Source organism: Strigops habroptila, chromosome 1, assembly GCF_004027225.2.
Source record: "Strigops habroptila isolate Jane chromosome 1, bStrHab1.2.pri, whole genome shotgun sequence".
Lineage (NCBI taxonomy): Eukaryota > Metazoa > Chordata > Aves > Psittaciformes > Psittacidae > Strigops > Strigops habroptila.
The window spans coordinates 96126282-96141857 of NC_044277.2; the positions used below are offsets into that span (position 1 = coordinate 96126282).

Here is a 15576-nt window from a genome sequence, read left to right on the forward strand (position 1 = left end):
AGTTTGGGCGAAAAGCCAGTTTTGAGGTGAACACAAGCACTTCAGCTGAGGGGAATTGTGTGAGGTGGCTGCCCTTGGTAGAAAGGGGGTGGCTGCCCAGGGCTCAGGACCTGGCTCTCTGTGTTTTGGTGAGAGTTGCCAGCGGTAGCACTGGCAAGAGCATGCGACATCGCTGGAAGTGTTCAAGGCCAGGTTGGATGGGGCTGGGAGCAACCTGGTCTAGTGGAAGGTTTCAGTTCGTAGCAAGCACACCATAGTGCTGGGCAGTCTCCATAGGGACAATTGCCTGCTGATTCCTGAAAAAGGATCTTGGTGGCAGGCTGAAAGTGCAGCTAATGAGGGCAGGGCACTTGCTGCGGTGGTTTTGAAGTGGAGTGGGAGCTCCCTGATAAAAACTCTGTGAGGGATGGCTGCTGCAGGCGAATTTCCAAAAGGTCTGTTTGTGGGGGTGGGGGGCTGTGCCTCATGCTCGCTTTTTCTTTCTGGGGGATGTTTGAAAGGGCCTGGGTTTTGCCGGCTGTGGCATTGACTGGAGGCAGGTTTAAGCAGGTCCCTGCAGAAGTGAGGAGTGTGACAAGGAGCTGAGGTCCCTAGATGCCACAAGGGAGCCTCTTCAGAGCCACTCTGAGGCATGAGACTGATGTAGTCAGTGCTGCTATACTGAAGGGGCCTCAGGCCATCGGGACCATGTCTTCTCAGGTCCTTTCAAGCGAGACCTCTGCCACTGGATTTTTCTGATACCATTTCTGTTCTTTATCAGGTGTGTTAGAAAGCTTGGACTAGAGGCTTTCTAATAAGAAATGATTCCAAAATATTATTCTTCTAACAAATAAAATGTGAAATATTTATTAAATATAAAACTTAAAAATATTCCAATAAAAATATTCAAAAAAATTGCATGTATAGTACTGAATGCTTTAGTTTGGGGGAGGAGGGGATGAACAACCACAGCAGCAATGAACTCCTTTTAATACTTCAAGGCTTCTGAGGGAATAGAACTTAGAAAAAAAGATGTATTAAAAAAAAAAAAAAAGCCTACATTTTCTCCATAGCAGATGCTTCTGTGTGGTTCTTACATTTTCTGTTGCCTTGATCCACATATATCTCTGGGGTAATGAGGTCAACTGCTCATAGAAATACCTGAAAGTATTGCTGTGGGTTTCACACTTTGTATCCACTTTCTGTGTGGTTTTGGAGTAGGCAGAAGAGAAGTGGGAACTGTGTGCCAGATCTTTGTTATTTCCATAAAACTGTTGCTTTGTATTACTTTGTTACTGAGCACTGTCAGATCTACTTGTGCTTTTGCTGGCCAGGTTTTCATGCTGTAGATGGAGTATTTGCATCATGCTGAGAAGTAGAGAGTTCTCTTTTGGAATGTGCAGCTATAAAAACATTTGATTACAGTGATGTTACTATTACAAGATGTTTGGCTGCTGGAGCCAGCTCTCTTCCGTCTCTGCGAATGAGAGGTGGATATTTAAAGGAATTCGAAGGGCAAAGATTTGCACAGGCAGTTTTAGATGAATTAGCAGACCCAGCTGGATAGGAGGGGTAACTTGCGCTGGAAATACTATATTGGTGACAAGCCCTGAGCAGGGCCATAAACCCTGCAAGGGTGAATTTTTAAGCTTGCTTTCCCTTCATACTGCTAAATAAAAATATACTATTTCTGCTTGCATGACAAGTCAGCTTTGCCTCACCTACCTTGTGTCCGTGCAGGTTGTGAGCTGCAGTCCGTGACACTGGAGGTGTGCAGTCTGAGGCCTCCTGAAGTTGAGTCGGGGTCAGGCATCCAGTTGAGGCCCAGCCCAGGAATGTCCATGCCTCAACTTAATCCTTTTTCTTTTCAACAGCAGATCACATACATTGTGCCCAGGTGGTTGCACATCAAACAGTTCAATGTTGCTGTCGCTGGAATGAGAAGCGCTGTCCCCTGACAGTCAGGGATGTTCATTTCCTAAACTGGGGCTGGATCCTGTGCACCTTGGCTCCTCACCATTCTTCCCAGTGCTCCCCTTGTGGAGGCCTTCTGGTATCAGAGAAGAAATGGTGCTGATGTCTACTGGTTATTACTTAGATGTTGATGTACCAGTAATATGTAATGTTCTTTCTGATGATAGACAAATGGTCCAACAGCTCCTGACATCGTCAAACACACCATGCAAGGTTTATCTTCCCTTGTCTTTCCTGGTCTTCATTGGTGGCATCTCCAGCTATAACTTGGTTTCCTCGTTTACTGGTTTTCCCTCTTCTGAATTAAGACAATAGTGCAGAATTTACTGTAATTTGTGATGTTTTCATGTCTGTGCACATGATGAACAACCAGGGTTTTCTTAAAAAATTTAGAAATACTCACTTCTTTGCTCAAAAGGATTGGAACCTTGAGAGAGCAAGCGTGTGTGTATGTCTGATTAGCCTCTTGAAATGCTAATTGTAGATGGCTAAGTGACAAAAATTATTGATATGGATTTGGCTCATTTACATGTCAGCAATTGAATACATCTGTACATGTCCTTGATGTCAGATGTGCTTCTCAAAACGCATTCAAAAGCAACATGCTAGTTTAGGTACTGGAGAATTACATTCTTGGGGCAGTCCTGAATACAAGGCAGAGCTGAAGCTGTAGAAAAGCGCTAGCTTAAGAAAAAAATTCCCCAAACGGTTGCATTCCTTCTAAATTAAAAGCAGAAGCTTATACTGTGATGCCACCTGTGGGATTTCTGTGGGGAACCCTGGCCACAGTGTTTATATTTTTAATCTTAGGGTTGCAGTTTGGTTTTAAAACCGCAAGAACGCGATGTCCCCCAGAGTCTACCCAAATAAATGTTTGCCATACTGTACCTAGCTATTTCTGTGTGTAATTTAAGGAAAGTTCTATTCCTTCTCAGAAACGCTGGTATACTGCCTTCAGCAAATACAAACCTGAGCCAAACACCTCATACAACTTATAAATGGCTTTCAGTTCCTGTTAACAGTCCACAGAAGCATTTCTAAAAAGATCCTTAGCACAAACTAGATGTTTTGTAAAAAAAAAATTAAATAAATCATCAAATTAATACAATCTACAAAAGATCTTTTGAGTTACTGAAGACGTAACAGCAGTAATTCTGAACCTGTGAAACTGATACACGTTTTGGAGAGGATTTCTGTATTATTTTTATAATACATTTTCAACTCACTTTCTTCAATCACAGAACTACTGTTGCTAAATTTTAGTTTGCATTCCCCAAGTAATACACAGAGCTTCTGTTCAAGTCAAGAGCACTGCTGGATATTTAGCCACTTTTATTCTGGCAAGTAGGGACTGGACAAATTCAACCTTGCTGAGTGAGTGCCATTTTTCTTCCTAAGATGTCAAATACCTGCCTGGTGGATGTGGCACAGCGCTGTGGAATGGCTACAGGTGGGTTGGATGCACAAAGAAAAATACGTCAAAGATATTTTGCATTGGTTAAGTGATATGTGTTGCTGCAATGGGATTAGTTGATCTGGAATTAACTTGCTAAGAGAAAATATGGCACGGTTTAGAGCTTCAAATACTGGAAATAGCCACATTTAAAAAATGCAAAATAATCAAGGAGACCAGCAAAATTATTAGCATATATAGTGCTACTTTTCAGCTAGTCAAAGCTTTATTACAGAATCATTAAATGGTTGAGGTGGGAAGAGACCTCTTCTTCAGATCATGCTGCCAATGCCTTTATCTTCATCTGGATCAATTCATGTCTGACATACATCACTGCTGTACAAAGGAAACTCGGGTGACCTGTTCAGTTTTGGAAATTTTACTATAGTGTTGAGAACAAGTACTGAATAGTTATTTCATTTCCAGAGTTTCTAAGTGATGTTAACGCAGTCTCCTTATTAATGTGGGTATTTTCTAGTTTATTTTCTTTGTTGAGTGCCAGTGTTAGTGTGCTTCTTGCAACAGCATAACAGAAAATGAGTACGAGGTATAATGGATCATGAGTTACACCATTGGAGCAAGAAAGGTCACAGTAACCAGTAACGTTTTGTGCTTCAAGCAGTGCTTCTGTACTGCGCATATCCTTGATGTGGCAACAACGATATGAGAAGTTCAAAGAGAATATCTGATTGTTTGGCCCTTGCCCACACGTTTGTTGTTTGCTTCTGAAGTTTTTTAAGCACTTGCCAAGAGAAACTTCTCTCCGTGAATATGACGGATGCATGTTACCAGATTGCAATCAGGCCCTTGCATATTTTTGAGTATGCTTAAGCCTGGCTGAAAATTGTTCTAAGAATAATGAAAAGCATCACGATAGATTAGATAGATAGATAGACAGACAGACAGACATGCACTGGAGAGAGACAGTGCGCTATTTCTTAGGTCAGTGAGAGCACCTCTCCTCCGACCAGATGACCAGACAGGCATTCCTAGAGTGCAATCTTTCTTACCCTATAACACATCTTTAAAATACATCAGATGACTCATCCTGAAAATGCTTGTTTCTCTCCATGGACAGTGTCGGAACCATAGGTGGCTCGTTCAGCCACAGACCTCTATGGTTTGAATAGCTGAACAGTAAGCAGGTTAACCCCACTTCAGGTTCAGCTATGCTACTAGAAGGCATTTGATGACTACAAGAGAAGTTCACCTCAGACTTGCAGAATGGCAACCGTTCATTAGGAAAGCAATGATAAAATAATGGAGTAACATAATTTGGTATTGTTACAGTCAAGACTGTTAGCAGTTTTGGCATCACAACTAACTAACCTGGGAGACTTGTAACTTAGCTCCCCATCGCATCCCATTACTTGCTGCATTACTAAAGCTACAAACTTCTGCTGTTGTTACCAGTGCTGCCTCATTCTTCCATCTCCCAGAACAGGGCTGAGAAGTCCCTGCTTGACCTTGCTGGTGATGGCGCACCTCCATTACATCACATATGGATGGAAATCGTTTCTATCTCTCTTTTCTGTTGGCCTTTGTAGTAAGCATTCTGCTTTATGGTTCCATTACTCTGACTTTCTGCCTGTACAGTTTCTCCTGTTGCAACCCTCTAAAACCAATATTTCATAATTAATACATTTTGTGATATGATTAGAGACCATAATTACACTGGCTTTGACTGAAGAGCTAAACAACATGAGTGAGATTGTGCTTGAGGTGCTTAGACAGTCACAACTCCATATCCTGTTAATACTATGGTGGTCATTGGTTGTAAAATAATGAGAGCAAACCTTGTACTACAATAGAAGAAGTAGATATCTGTTACTGCGATACCATGTTTAAATATATTATGCTGCTTGCTAGCATAATATACTTGCTTATATTTTTGCTTGCTAGCTCAATTGAGCTAAACACTGGAAGAGAGTTTGGATATCTAACTGAATTCCTTTTTTTTTTTTTTCAGAGTATCGTAAGCACGGGAAGTCTACATCTGGGATCAGAATTCAAACAATGTTGTGAAACCACGGCAGTTGTTTCACTTGGAGGAAGAAAAGAAAACCAACAAGAAAAAGACTAAACTTGGAGAACTTCATTTGTGACTTGAAATGTGGGATTCAACAGCGGAATATGCCGTGCCAGACAACCAGATACCTTAACAATGCTAACTTACATTGCAGTTTGGAGGTAAGACAGGTATTTTACTTCTAGTTTAGTATTCTACAATTTTCAAATTAATTTAATGGGACATAGGAAAAGAACTGCTGTAGTAACAAAACACTTCTATATACACTAGCGTGAACCCAATTAAAAAGGTATCACCCATACATGCCAGATATATAAGGGATGTCCATTAATAATGCTGTAACGTCAGGTTAGTTAACTCATGTAAAACAAAGTAATGGAGCACACAGACTTGTATCTTCATCAGAGGAGTGCACTCTGTTGAGGAGGAGATGAGCAACTTCTGTTTTTAAAGAACAGTTTTTTCTAAATTGCTGTTAAAACCACATAGCCAAAGGTTTTGTAATTATTAGTGCTGTGTAAGAAAGGTTCATTTTTACTGGCAAGTAAATGTTCAAGTTGCAGCTGCTGCAATTAATGAAAAAATAAAAGCTGGAAATGATGGTGGGGAGCTATGTGATGATGGAAGTTGTGGAAAGCTTTGAAGAATATGGAAAAAGATATATCCATCAATTTTCATATTCTTAAAATGACTGTAATGAACCCTATGAATGAACTCTGCAGACTTTTCCAGCTGTGCCCATAGTATTTACTACGCTGCAGCAAAGCACACAGCAACAAGGAGGAGCAATTAAGGGACATGGCATATGATTTACTTTCACGTAGTGCCAAGTGCATAACTCTGTGTTAACCATAAGCTGAAGGAACAATCAGCAATTCCAAGTAATGTTTTTCTTTTGGGAAATAAAAAAATCAGCAAGCTATCCTAGAAAATTCAGTTATAAAAGCTTTGTAAGTAAGTGCCAACTTATGGTTCTGTGGTGGTATCCTGTGCCTTTAGAAAAATCAAGTTGCAATCAAATGAAATTTGTGAAAACAGGGAAACTAAACCTACTGGTTTTCCATTGCACAGAGAAGGCCAGATCTGATAATATTTTAAAGACAATATTCTATCCAACACTATGGTTACTTCACCACTGACAATTTCCATGCTGAGAACTGCAGAGGGTGCTACTGTTGATAAAATCTGTGTAGCACAGCACTGGAATTAAGGATCCATTTTGTCTTAGACTGTACTAGAAGCATTCAGAGATCAAAGACACAAATTCATTCCATATTGTTGGGGAAGGTTAAAACCTAAGTAAGTTACTTCATGACTGTTCTAATATGAGTTAAAAATACCATAGGTTTTTCTTTTTTTTTTTTTTTTTTTCCCCTCTGGTTTTGAAATGTGCATTTGCATTTCTCACATCTTCTTTGATTCATCTGGGTCTTGAGTGAGGTCTTAAAGCTGTGGCTCAGGGGCACAATAAGTCCATCATTATGGGTATGAGCAGCCTTTAAGAAAACATTCAGCTGTGAGATACCGATCCAGAGTTTACATTGCCACTTCAAATGTGTTAAAAAATCAAAATGCACACAGCCTAACAGATTTAACACATGCTCAGAGAATGTGATTATGACAGCATTTGTTTTCCAGCATAAAAACCAGACAGGCTGCTCCCTGTATCTTGTATTGTGGCCAAGTCATGTGCCTCCTTCTGATCTGGATGAAGTTGGTGCTCAGATCAGCTGGAGATGCACCGAGCCATTGCTAATGACAATACAGCCACAGCCTTGCTGTCAGCAGCTCTGTTTCTGTATGGAATTAATGGCTGCAAATATATAAACTTAACTTTCTTATGCCAGAGGAACTGAACTTCTGGGGGTCGGCAGTTGATAGCTGTTCCTGACCAATGTCAGCACTCGTGCTGGTACTTGGAAGCCGCTCTTGTTCTGACCAGGAGGGACTGGAGTGTTGCTAACTCAGAGCAAAATGAACTGCTGCTGATGGGTGCACCTCAGAACACAGAAACCCAGAGACATCTTTTTAATCTTTTTGCACTCCTATAGCTAGACAATGCCATGTATACAATTACATAAGAAATCAAGCAGTTTGATCCTGCATCTTTGATGGTAATTTGTACTTGAAATCCAAACTTAAAAGTATTATTACCTGCTAATTAAATCATTTAACCCTCTACGGTTATTCATAAGTGTTTTAGAAGACTGCTAGCTTAGGAGAATCAGAACTGAAAAACCAGATTGAAAACCTATGCATATATTGCAGCTGATGCTGGGATCCAAGCACAAAGTAGTAAACTGAAGAACCTTGCCAAATACAACAGAAAGCCTGTGCCAGAATGCAAGGGTGGCTCTTTACAGCAAGAATCTATATGGTTATTAAGTACTGTCAGAGCTACAGAACCATCAAAAGCCTTTGGCTCAGGTTCCTCTCCTTACTGGACCTGGCCTAATGAAGCAGAAATCAGCTTTCAAGGAAAGCAAATCAGAAAATATTTTGGGGAAAGAATAAATATACTCTGTTTTAAGAACGGACAGGTAGCAATACAGCAAATTGGAAAGTCATTTAAAGGTTCATAGATATGTTATATATACCTAGATTTAATAATCAGCATAGTTCTGATCATCTTCTGAAAAATTTAAGGTGATAATCTTTCTTTATATAAGTGATGATAAGGTTTCTGCATTATTTCATGAGTTCTTGCATCCTGAATGGGTTGCCCAAGGAAGTTGTGAATGCTCCATCCCTGGCAGTGTTCAAGGCCAGGTTGGATGGAGTCTTGGGTGACATGGTTTAGTGCGAGGTGTCCCTGTCTCCTGGCAGGGGGATTGGAACTAGATGACCTTAAGGTCCTTTCCAACCCAAACCATTCTATGATCCTCAGGAAAAGGCTATCCTTTATTTTTTATTCTCCTTTATGTCCTAGGAACTGCAAGGAGAAACCCCACCCTTTTACATGAGCTTTCACTTTTAAACATTTTACTGCTGCCTTTTGGGTAAGTCTCCTTCAAGAGGTCTAGCATGAATATGTTTTTGAATATGTAACTTTGTTCATGTTGAAGAATGCAGAAGGGGGAATGTCAGTGCATAGGAATTTGTAGCAGTGATGTGCTAAAGCTACATATACTAAAAATACATGTATCTATTTCTAAATAACAGTAGCCCATAGTTTGAGAATAATGGACTAATGTAAAGGTTCGACCTCCTCCCCTTTCCTCCAAAGAGCACTGGAGAATATAAGTAGAAGATAAAGAACTTATTGATCATAAAAGCTGCTGCTACGTTATGCTTGCAGAAGTCCATTTTAAATAATTCACAATTTAAATAAAACTTAGCATATTTAAATATATTCTAAAGGCTTTAATGTATGTATTATGAAAAAGGTTGTCTGAAGTGGGAAATATTATTTTATATGTCATTTTGAAAACAATAAATGAATCAGTGTTCGCAAGATCTGAAAATGATTTAATAAGCTAAAAATTTCCATGTACTGCAATTAGAAGTATTTAATCGTAGAACCTTAGCCCAGGTCGGAAGGGACCTCAGATCATCTGGTCCAACCTCTCGGTGCTTTATTTAGCACTGTGTCCAGTCGCATCCGGAAAAACTCCAGTTATGGGGGACTCCACCACATCCCTGGTGATTGATTGTTCTCCTTGTAAAAAGTTTCTTATATTGAGATGAAATGCACATCCTTTTTTCCATTTAGCAGTGTATGTACAAAGCCCATTAAAATTAAGAACGGTCTTGCACTGTTATTTCATACCATACTGGTCATACACAACCAGTCTCCAGTAATGCAAACATTGGTAGTATTAAATTTGTACAGAATTGATCAGCTTCAGATATAATAGCTGAAACCTTCAGCAAAAGTTGATGTACTACATAATGCTGAAAGTGTAGTGTTTTTACTGTAGTAAAAGTGTCATAAAACTGAGTAAAGATAAATAACACTTTACTTTTCAATCAAGATACATACCTGCAAATCTCCAAGTTATGACCCTGGGTAAAGTAGCATAAAATTAGAGCATAAAGAGGAGTGGGCTATGAAGTGACTGTATGGTTCCAAGTGACGATTTCATGGCCTCTCACAGAACTGACTACAATCACATGAGCAGAAAGTGTAAGCCAGAAATCTCTTGTTCTTATTTGCTCTGACATTTGGCCCTCTGGCTCATCCACTCCTAGGGGTGTACAAGCAGGCAGTGCCGGCATCTCCGCTTTGCTGTCACCCTGTTGAAAAGAGCCAAACTAAACAAACTGAAGCAGAACTGAAGCATCTCTCTGGAGCCAGTTATTGACATGAACTCTGGTTTTCAGTAGACAAGAAAATAAGGTTTTGTAAGTAAGTGTTTCAGCTGGGTTCTTTTATAAAAGCAACAAACAGGCTTGTGCTGCTTTGAAGTGCCCTTGTGCTGTCTTCATTCCTTCTTAAGTGAACCCAGATTTCCACACAGATGGTGACAGAACATCATTAGCACTTAAAGGAAAAACGCATCTGGAACCTCTATCAAATTTGCCACCATTTGGTTCAAATTTTATAACTTGCAAGTAAAACTCCTTGGAGAGGTAGTCTAAGGTCTTGATAAAACCTAGAAAACACTGAAGTACTTCTGTTCATTCAGCAAAAAGAATCTTAGCCTTCTACACTGTGGATGCTGAACTTACATCCAAGAACTTATGATTATACAAAATCTCACTGGTTCTGTACATATTTAATATAACCACTCAAAATTTTCACTCTTCTAGCAAGTACTGGACACTCACATGTGAATTCAGAAATCTCTGGGCTTAAATTCTGCTTTTTCCAGATTCATTACACAAACTGAAGCAACTTTTTTGGGCACCATCTTTCATTGAAGAAAATCTCCACAGACATAATAAAAATCACTATATATTTTTCCACAAAAGGTATGATTTTAAGCTCTTAACTGATTGTTCCAGTGTGGCATACATATATACGTATATATGTGTGTATATATTTTCTTAAGACACTTATAATTCCTTTCATTTTAGTAAGCATCACATTGCTTCAGCTAAATGCTAAGCAAGCTAACAGATTAGATGTTGAAGCTATGTACATTAGCTACATATTTGCTAATGATTTGGAAAAAAATAAGAAATTGCAGTTAGTTTTAAGTGTTGATTTGAGAGAGAAAGAACAATACACACTGTATTTCAGAATTCTCCAAGATTACTTGCATTCATATACAAGGATACATGACAAAGTGTTTTATTAAAATAAAAAGCTTTAATACTTTTGCATTTAAAAGATTTAGCAGAAAATAATTGCTACAAACATGCTACAACAACATACATGTTCAAAAAGTTTTCAGTGCTTTCTTTCAAAAAGTTCAGCATTTTGGTAAAAATAAGTTTTTCTGTATATACTTCAAAAGTAGGCTATCATAATACTGATATAAAATACTTCATGTAGACTAAGGTCAGGTGCATAAAATACAGTAAGTAATAAAACATACTGTTTGTATAAACATTTAAAGTATAAATTTCATTAGATAACATGCAAATACTGCAATATTTTAAATGGCACTTAAATATAGATACTGAGATTCTTTATAATTTTGCATCCAATATGAGTTTCTGAAATGTACAAAACTATAAAAAGAACATATTTCTTCATTGAAGTCAGGTACTAGTATAGAGCTTGATTGTCATTTTACAAGCATTGAGCCCAATATCCTGCAAATCTTCACTAGTCCCAGTAAAGATGTCTACTGAAATAGGCCCAAGGCTAGTTAGTTTTCTTCATTATAAAATATGAAAGCATATTTACATGAGAACAAACTCTTAAATTTTTGGTAAAGTAATTAAGTAGCAGCAATTTGTTTCTTCCAAAAATGACGTTTAAAATAGGTGCGTGTTCTTCGTTGTCACTGTTATGCATCTAAATAGTACAGAATTAACATTCTTCAATAAACGCAAAACACTCTTTTCTTCATTGCTGAGAAAAACCCCTGTAAAAATCCCTTCTTGCACAAATCATAAATCCATAATGTCAGAACCTTCCAAAGTATTTTTGTTTCCAAGATGAATGGAAAACAATCTAATTGTGCTGAAACAGCCATCTGACTAGTAACGAATAAAAGAATAATCTTTTCAACGTTATTCCAAATACAATAGTTCTTCATTGAAAAATATTAGTTCATCAAATCTTCTACAATTTTTGTTTCCTGGTTTAGTGACCAACAATTCTGAAAGTCCTTCACAAGATAAAAACCTGCCATATTCATGCATTAAGCAGTTATATATATTAATGCTGACAAAGTAAATAAAAGGCTTATGAACAGGGAGCGCAGAACTGGCACCACTTTAACAGAAGGAGAAGAAATGCTAAACGAAACTTGTACTTGAGATGCAATTAGAGCTGACAGTGGCACATGTGATGCTAATGTTGGACTGTCTGAATTTATCAGTGACTCTATCTTTTCTGCTTCTTTATTGCAGGCTTCAATCTAAGGGAAGAAAGAAAAGGTTATTATTTCTCTTCTTGCCATGGAAGAAGATATCCTCACTGTTTCTGCACAGGTTAACAAGCAGAAAGTAAAAAATGTATCAACAGCTCCAAGATGATAATAATGCAATGCATAGCCAAAACCTTCCCTCTATTGCTCATAACTGCTCCTAAGAAAATACTGTAAGAACTCTGAGCTGCATCTGTTGGTTTACCTTTAGAGTTTAGTAGTGTGAACATTAGGTTTTTGTTTGCTAGCATGAACTAGCTATGACACAGCAAGCTGGGCAGCTTATCGGAATGTTTTTTCCTTTTTAAGGTTGTAATAGCATTTTGGGATCTCCCAGCACTTTTTACCGTAAGTTGGAAAGGAATATTAAATCCAGGATGGTCTCAGAATAGTATTAACAGATCCTCTTTGGTATGAACTACTGCTTGACATCAAGATGCTCACAGTGTGTTAATATGATCAGTATGTATGATGTGCTTCAGCCTAATATCACATATGCTTGAATCTACTTTTAACCCTGACACCAGAGACAACCATTTCATATGCAAGTATACATTTAACATACAATTAATATTCATTTAAGAGGCCAGTGAGTGTATTTTATTTTCATCAGTTTATATTTTGTGTTATTTTAGCCACAGAAAGTTGAGGGTTCTGCATTTACTGATTTTAAAACAAAAATCATACTACTCTACCCTTGGCCTTCTTTCACCTTTCCCCTCTAATTACCCGCACTCAAAAGCCTCTTATGAGAAAAGCAGAATCCTCAAGACACATTTTACCATCCATAATAGTAGCTACTCAGATTTGGGTCACTCAGATTCAGTACACAGAAAAATGCACAATTTAAAATCTCCTATACTGAAAAACAGTAAAGTATACACACATAAAAATGAAGTCCATGCTGGGTGAACAAAATAACATGGTCTACCTGCAATGGTTTGGGGTTCTGATCCACAGGAATGATGAGAATCACAATTTCGGACTCTATGCTTAAGTATCCAAACACATCACACTGTGGCACTGAGACATGCAGGCGGATTTTTTCAAGTATGTCAAGTACTGTTATAGGCTTTTTATTTGTTACCTGGAACGAAACAAATTACTTCATGCATGATGTGATAGTATGAAAGATTATATTTCTCCTTTTCAGTTTTAATAACTTGATGTCATGCCAGAAAATTTGTTTTAGCCATTAAATGACTCAGTTCTAATCTCTAGCAAAAAACCTAAATAATACAATGATTCTAAAAAAAACCCCCACACCTAAACCCAAACCCAAACCAAACCCCTCCAAAACCATAAAAAAGTGAAAGGAAGAAGAGAAAAATTTGTTTACTTCTTAAATTAAGCATGGCTTTGGTATGTGTTATTCTCCACCTTCGCAGTGTGTATATATATCACATACCTCAAAACAATATAAATGGTGTCTGTTACAGCAGCTTGTACTCCCATATTGGGAAACAAGAGGCAGAGCAGCCCTACCAGCTGGCACTTCTTTACCATCACAGAACCCATTCCAAGAGCCACCAGAAACGAAGAGGTATAGCTTTGTAAAGTCATATGTATGTCTATATGTATGGGAACATGTGACATTTCAAGATCACTACATAAGTACTGAGTAAACACTTTTTTTTTTCTTGTAATTCTCATCTCTCTTCTGCTGTCTGTATCTAGCAGTTTGATGGTAGATGCTCAGACTGTTCAAGGAATGCCACACCTTAAAGGTTCTTCACTTTTTTTCCAGGTCACTTCTGGATGTGTTGAACAGTATATACATCAACACAAATACTTGTGACTTCTGGTCATTCTGTTGTGTTCTCTTTTCTAGCTTCAGCTGCAAGAAATCCATCCTTCTTACTCTATCGTGTTTCTTTTAAGACCACTGGTACAGGACCTTCACAAATGGCAAACTGGGAAATCCGATTAGACTACATGAATCAAATTTGCAAGGTGTCACACAACACTTTTTTTACCAGATCTCTGAGGGATTTGTGAGTCATAGCCCTGTAGTCTGACATGTTGATTGATTAGCCAACCCTGTTCAAACAATCTTAAAACAGAAGCACAGTGTCAAACTTAGATTTTACTGTCTTAGATTAGAAATCTAGTAAATCATATTATCATTTTAGCAACCTCTATTTTTTTTTCTCTGTATAGATGCTGTCTTTTGTTTCCTGCTATCTTTACAAAAAAGATCAGAAAAGGCAGGTATGTATGGGCAGTGGGAGGGAAGGAAAAAAAGTCAGATTTCTAGAACTCTTCAGTAATTGAAGCAGGTTTTTTCTCTCATGAACCACCTGTCTGAACTAAAATAGGCATACAATGCTACTCCTTGCCTCCTTGGTTTGGTTAAACTGTATGCTAGCATTTCTAGCAATGATTTCATTTATCTAAGACTTAAACATCTCCAGTACAATGGATGTATATGCTATATGTATACATACACTGTCAAAAGCAAGAGCTGCACACCAGTCCTATAATTTTATTGATGAAATCAGAGGAGATCAATGTTATTAGCATTAATTTAATGTAAATGAAAAAAGTATCAAATCTAGTCAAATACACAGCTGAGCATTTTCTACGGTATTATTAGGAGATATTAGCTGGCCGGAGTAACAAAGGCACAGAGCTTCTAACTCTCTATGCTCAGGGTAGTGCCACACCAGGCAGTCTCCAGGTGGCTGTGACCAGTTAGAGATGGTCTCTGGGGGCTTACTGGATGACCCCTGAATGAAGTTTCCAAAGGAGAAAGCTTCAGTCAAACTTCTGTAATTTCTAGTATGTGCTAAGAGAATACTGACTTGAATGTTTGAGAGACCACATACTTTTAATGTGAAGAGATGTATACGTTATATATATGAGTTCTGAAAACTTAAAGACTCTGTATTGTGGTGTTAGGTGAGCAAGAGAAGAGAAAGTCAGCAAGATTGCCCTGCCTCCCCTCCCTGAACTAGAGAGTCGAGCAGCATTCAGCTGGTGGAAACTAACACTCCTGGGGTGTTAAAAAGTCAGCTGAGCAAGCTGATCTAACTGGAGTTAACCTTGCTTTGAGCAGGGGGTTGGACTAGACGATCTCCAGGGGTCATGCTCAAGTTAAATTTTTCTGTGTTTTGACAATTCTCTCCACTTCTAAACATACAAACAAATTAATGTAATTTTTTACTGTTTTGGTGAAATTCCTTCTTGATATTTAAAAACCATGAATTGTGCACATGCAAGCATGAATTGTTTTGCTTCACTGGGCATGATCATCGTATTACTCTATTTTGTTGTGATCTTGTGCCAAAAAACAAGAATTCTGCTCTGTTCCATATACTGAAGCATAAAAGCAGGGGTCAGTGAAGTACAATCCTTTTATACACCACATGACGAGTCTGTTGTGTAGCATGTTGTATTCACTAATCAATATGAGAAGATCCATCTTACACTGGAGGTTTTCAAAAAGCAGCAATGAAGGATGCTGGTGTCTAACTTAGGGAGGTGTTAAATTAAAATCTAACATTTTAGCTGATGAGCAACAAAATCAGTGACAGCTATCTAGATAACCTGAAGAGTGTGAAACAATCCCATTTAAACATAGAAAATGTCAGAACTAAGTTACCTACATTAGGAAATAGTGAGCTAGCAGAATAATCTTAACAGAAAGGTCATAA

General features: G+C 38.2%; 1 protein-coding gene and 2 long non-coding RNA genes across 9 annotated transcripts in view; 2 read left to right on the forward strand and 1 right to left on the reverse strand.

The window, feature by feature from the left end:
- The first annotated feature begins 5373 nt into the window (after positions 1-5373).
- LOC115604425 lies at positions 5374-14102 on the forward strand. Of its 3 annotated transcripts, none has more exons than XR_003990275.1 (4): positions 5374-5596; positions 8365-8434; positions 11904-12093; positions 14081-14102. It is a non-coding gene; the product is annotated as an uncharacterized LOC115604425 (long non-coding RNA). The 3 variants fall into 3 exon arrangements; XR_003990276.1 differs by lacking the exon at positions 14081-14102 and adding an exon at positions 13752-14068; XR_003990274.1 differs by lacking the exon at positions 14081-14102 and adding an exon at positions 10250-10349 and having other exon boundaries at positions 11904-13760.
- RECK (reversion inducing cysteine rich protein with kazal motifs) overlaps positions 10670-15576 on the reverse strand; it is a 47637-nt gene continuing 42730 nt past the window's right edge. For all 5 annotated transcript variants that reach the window (XM_030477512.1, XM_030477501.1, XM_030477494.1 and 2 more), the window contains 2 exons: positions 12852-13007; positions 10670-11911 (listed from right to left, as the gene is read on the reverse strand). In XM_030477512.1, the coding sequence (XP_030333372.1) occupies positions 11693-11911; positions 12852-13007 (375 nt within the window). In that variant the 3' untranslated portion in view covers positions 10670-11692. The remainder of the gene's footprint in view (positions 11912-12851; positions 13008-15576) is intronic.
- On the forward strand, positions 14094-15469 carry LOC115604431. The gene is made up of 2 exons (XR_003990277.1): positions 14094-14131; positions 14822-15469. It is a non-coding gene; the product is annotated as an uncharacterized LOC115604431 (long non-coding RNA).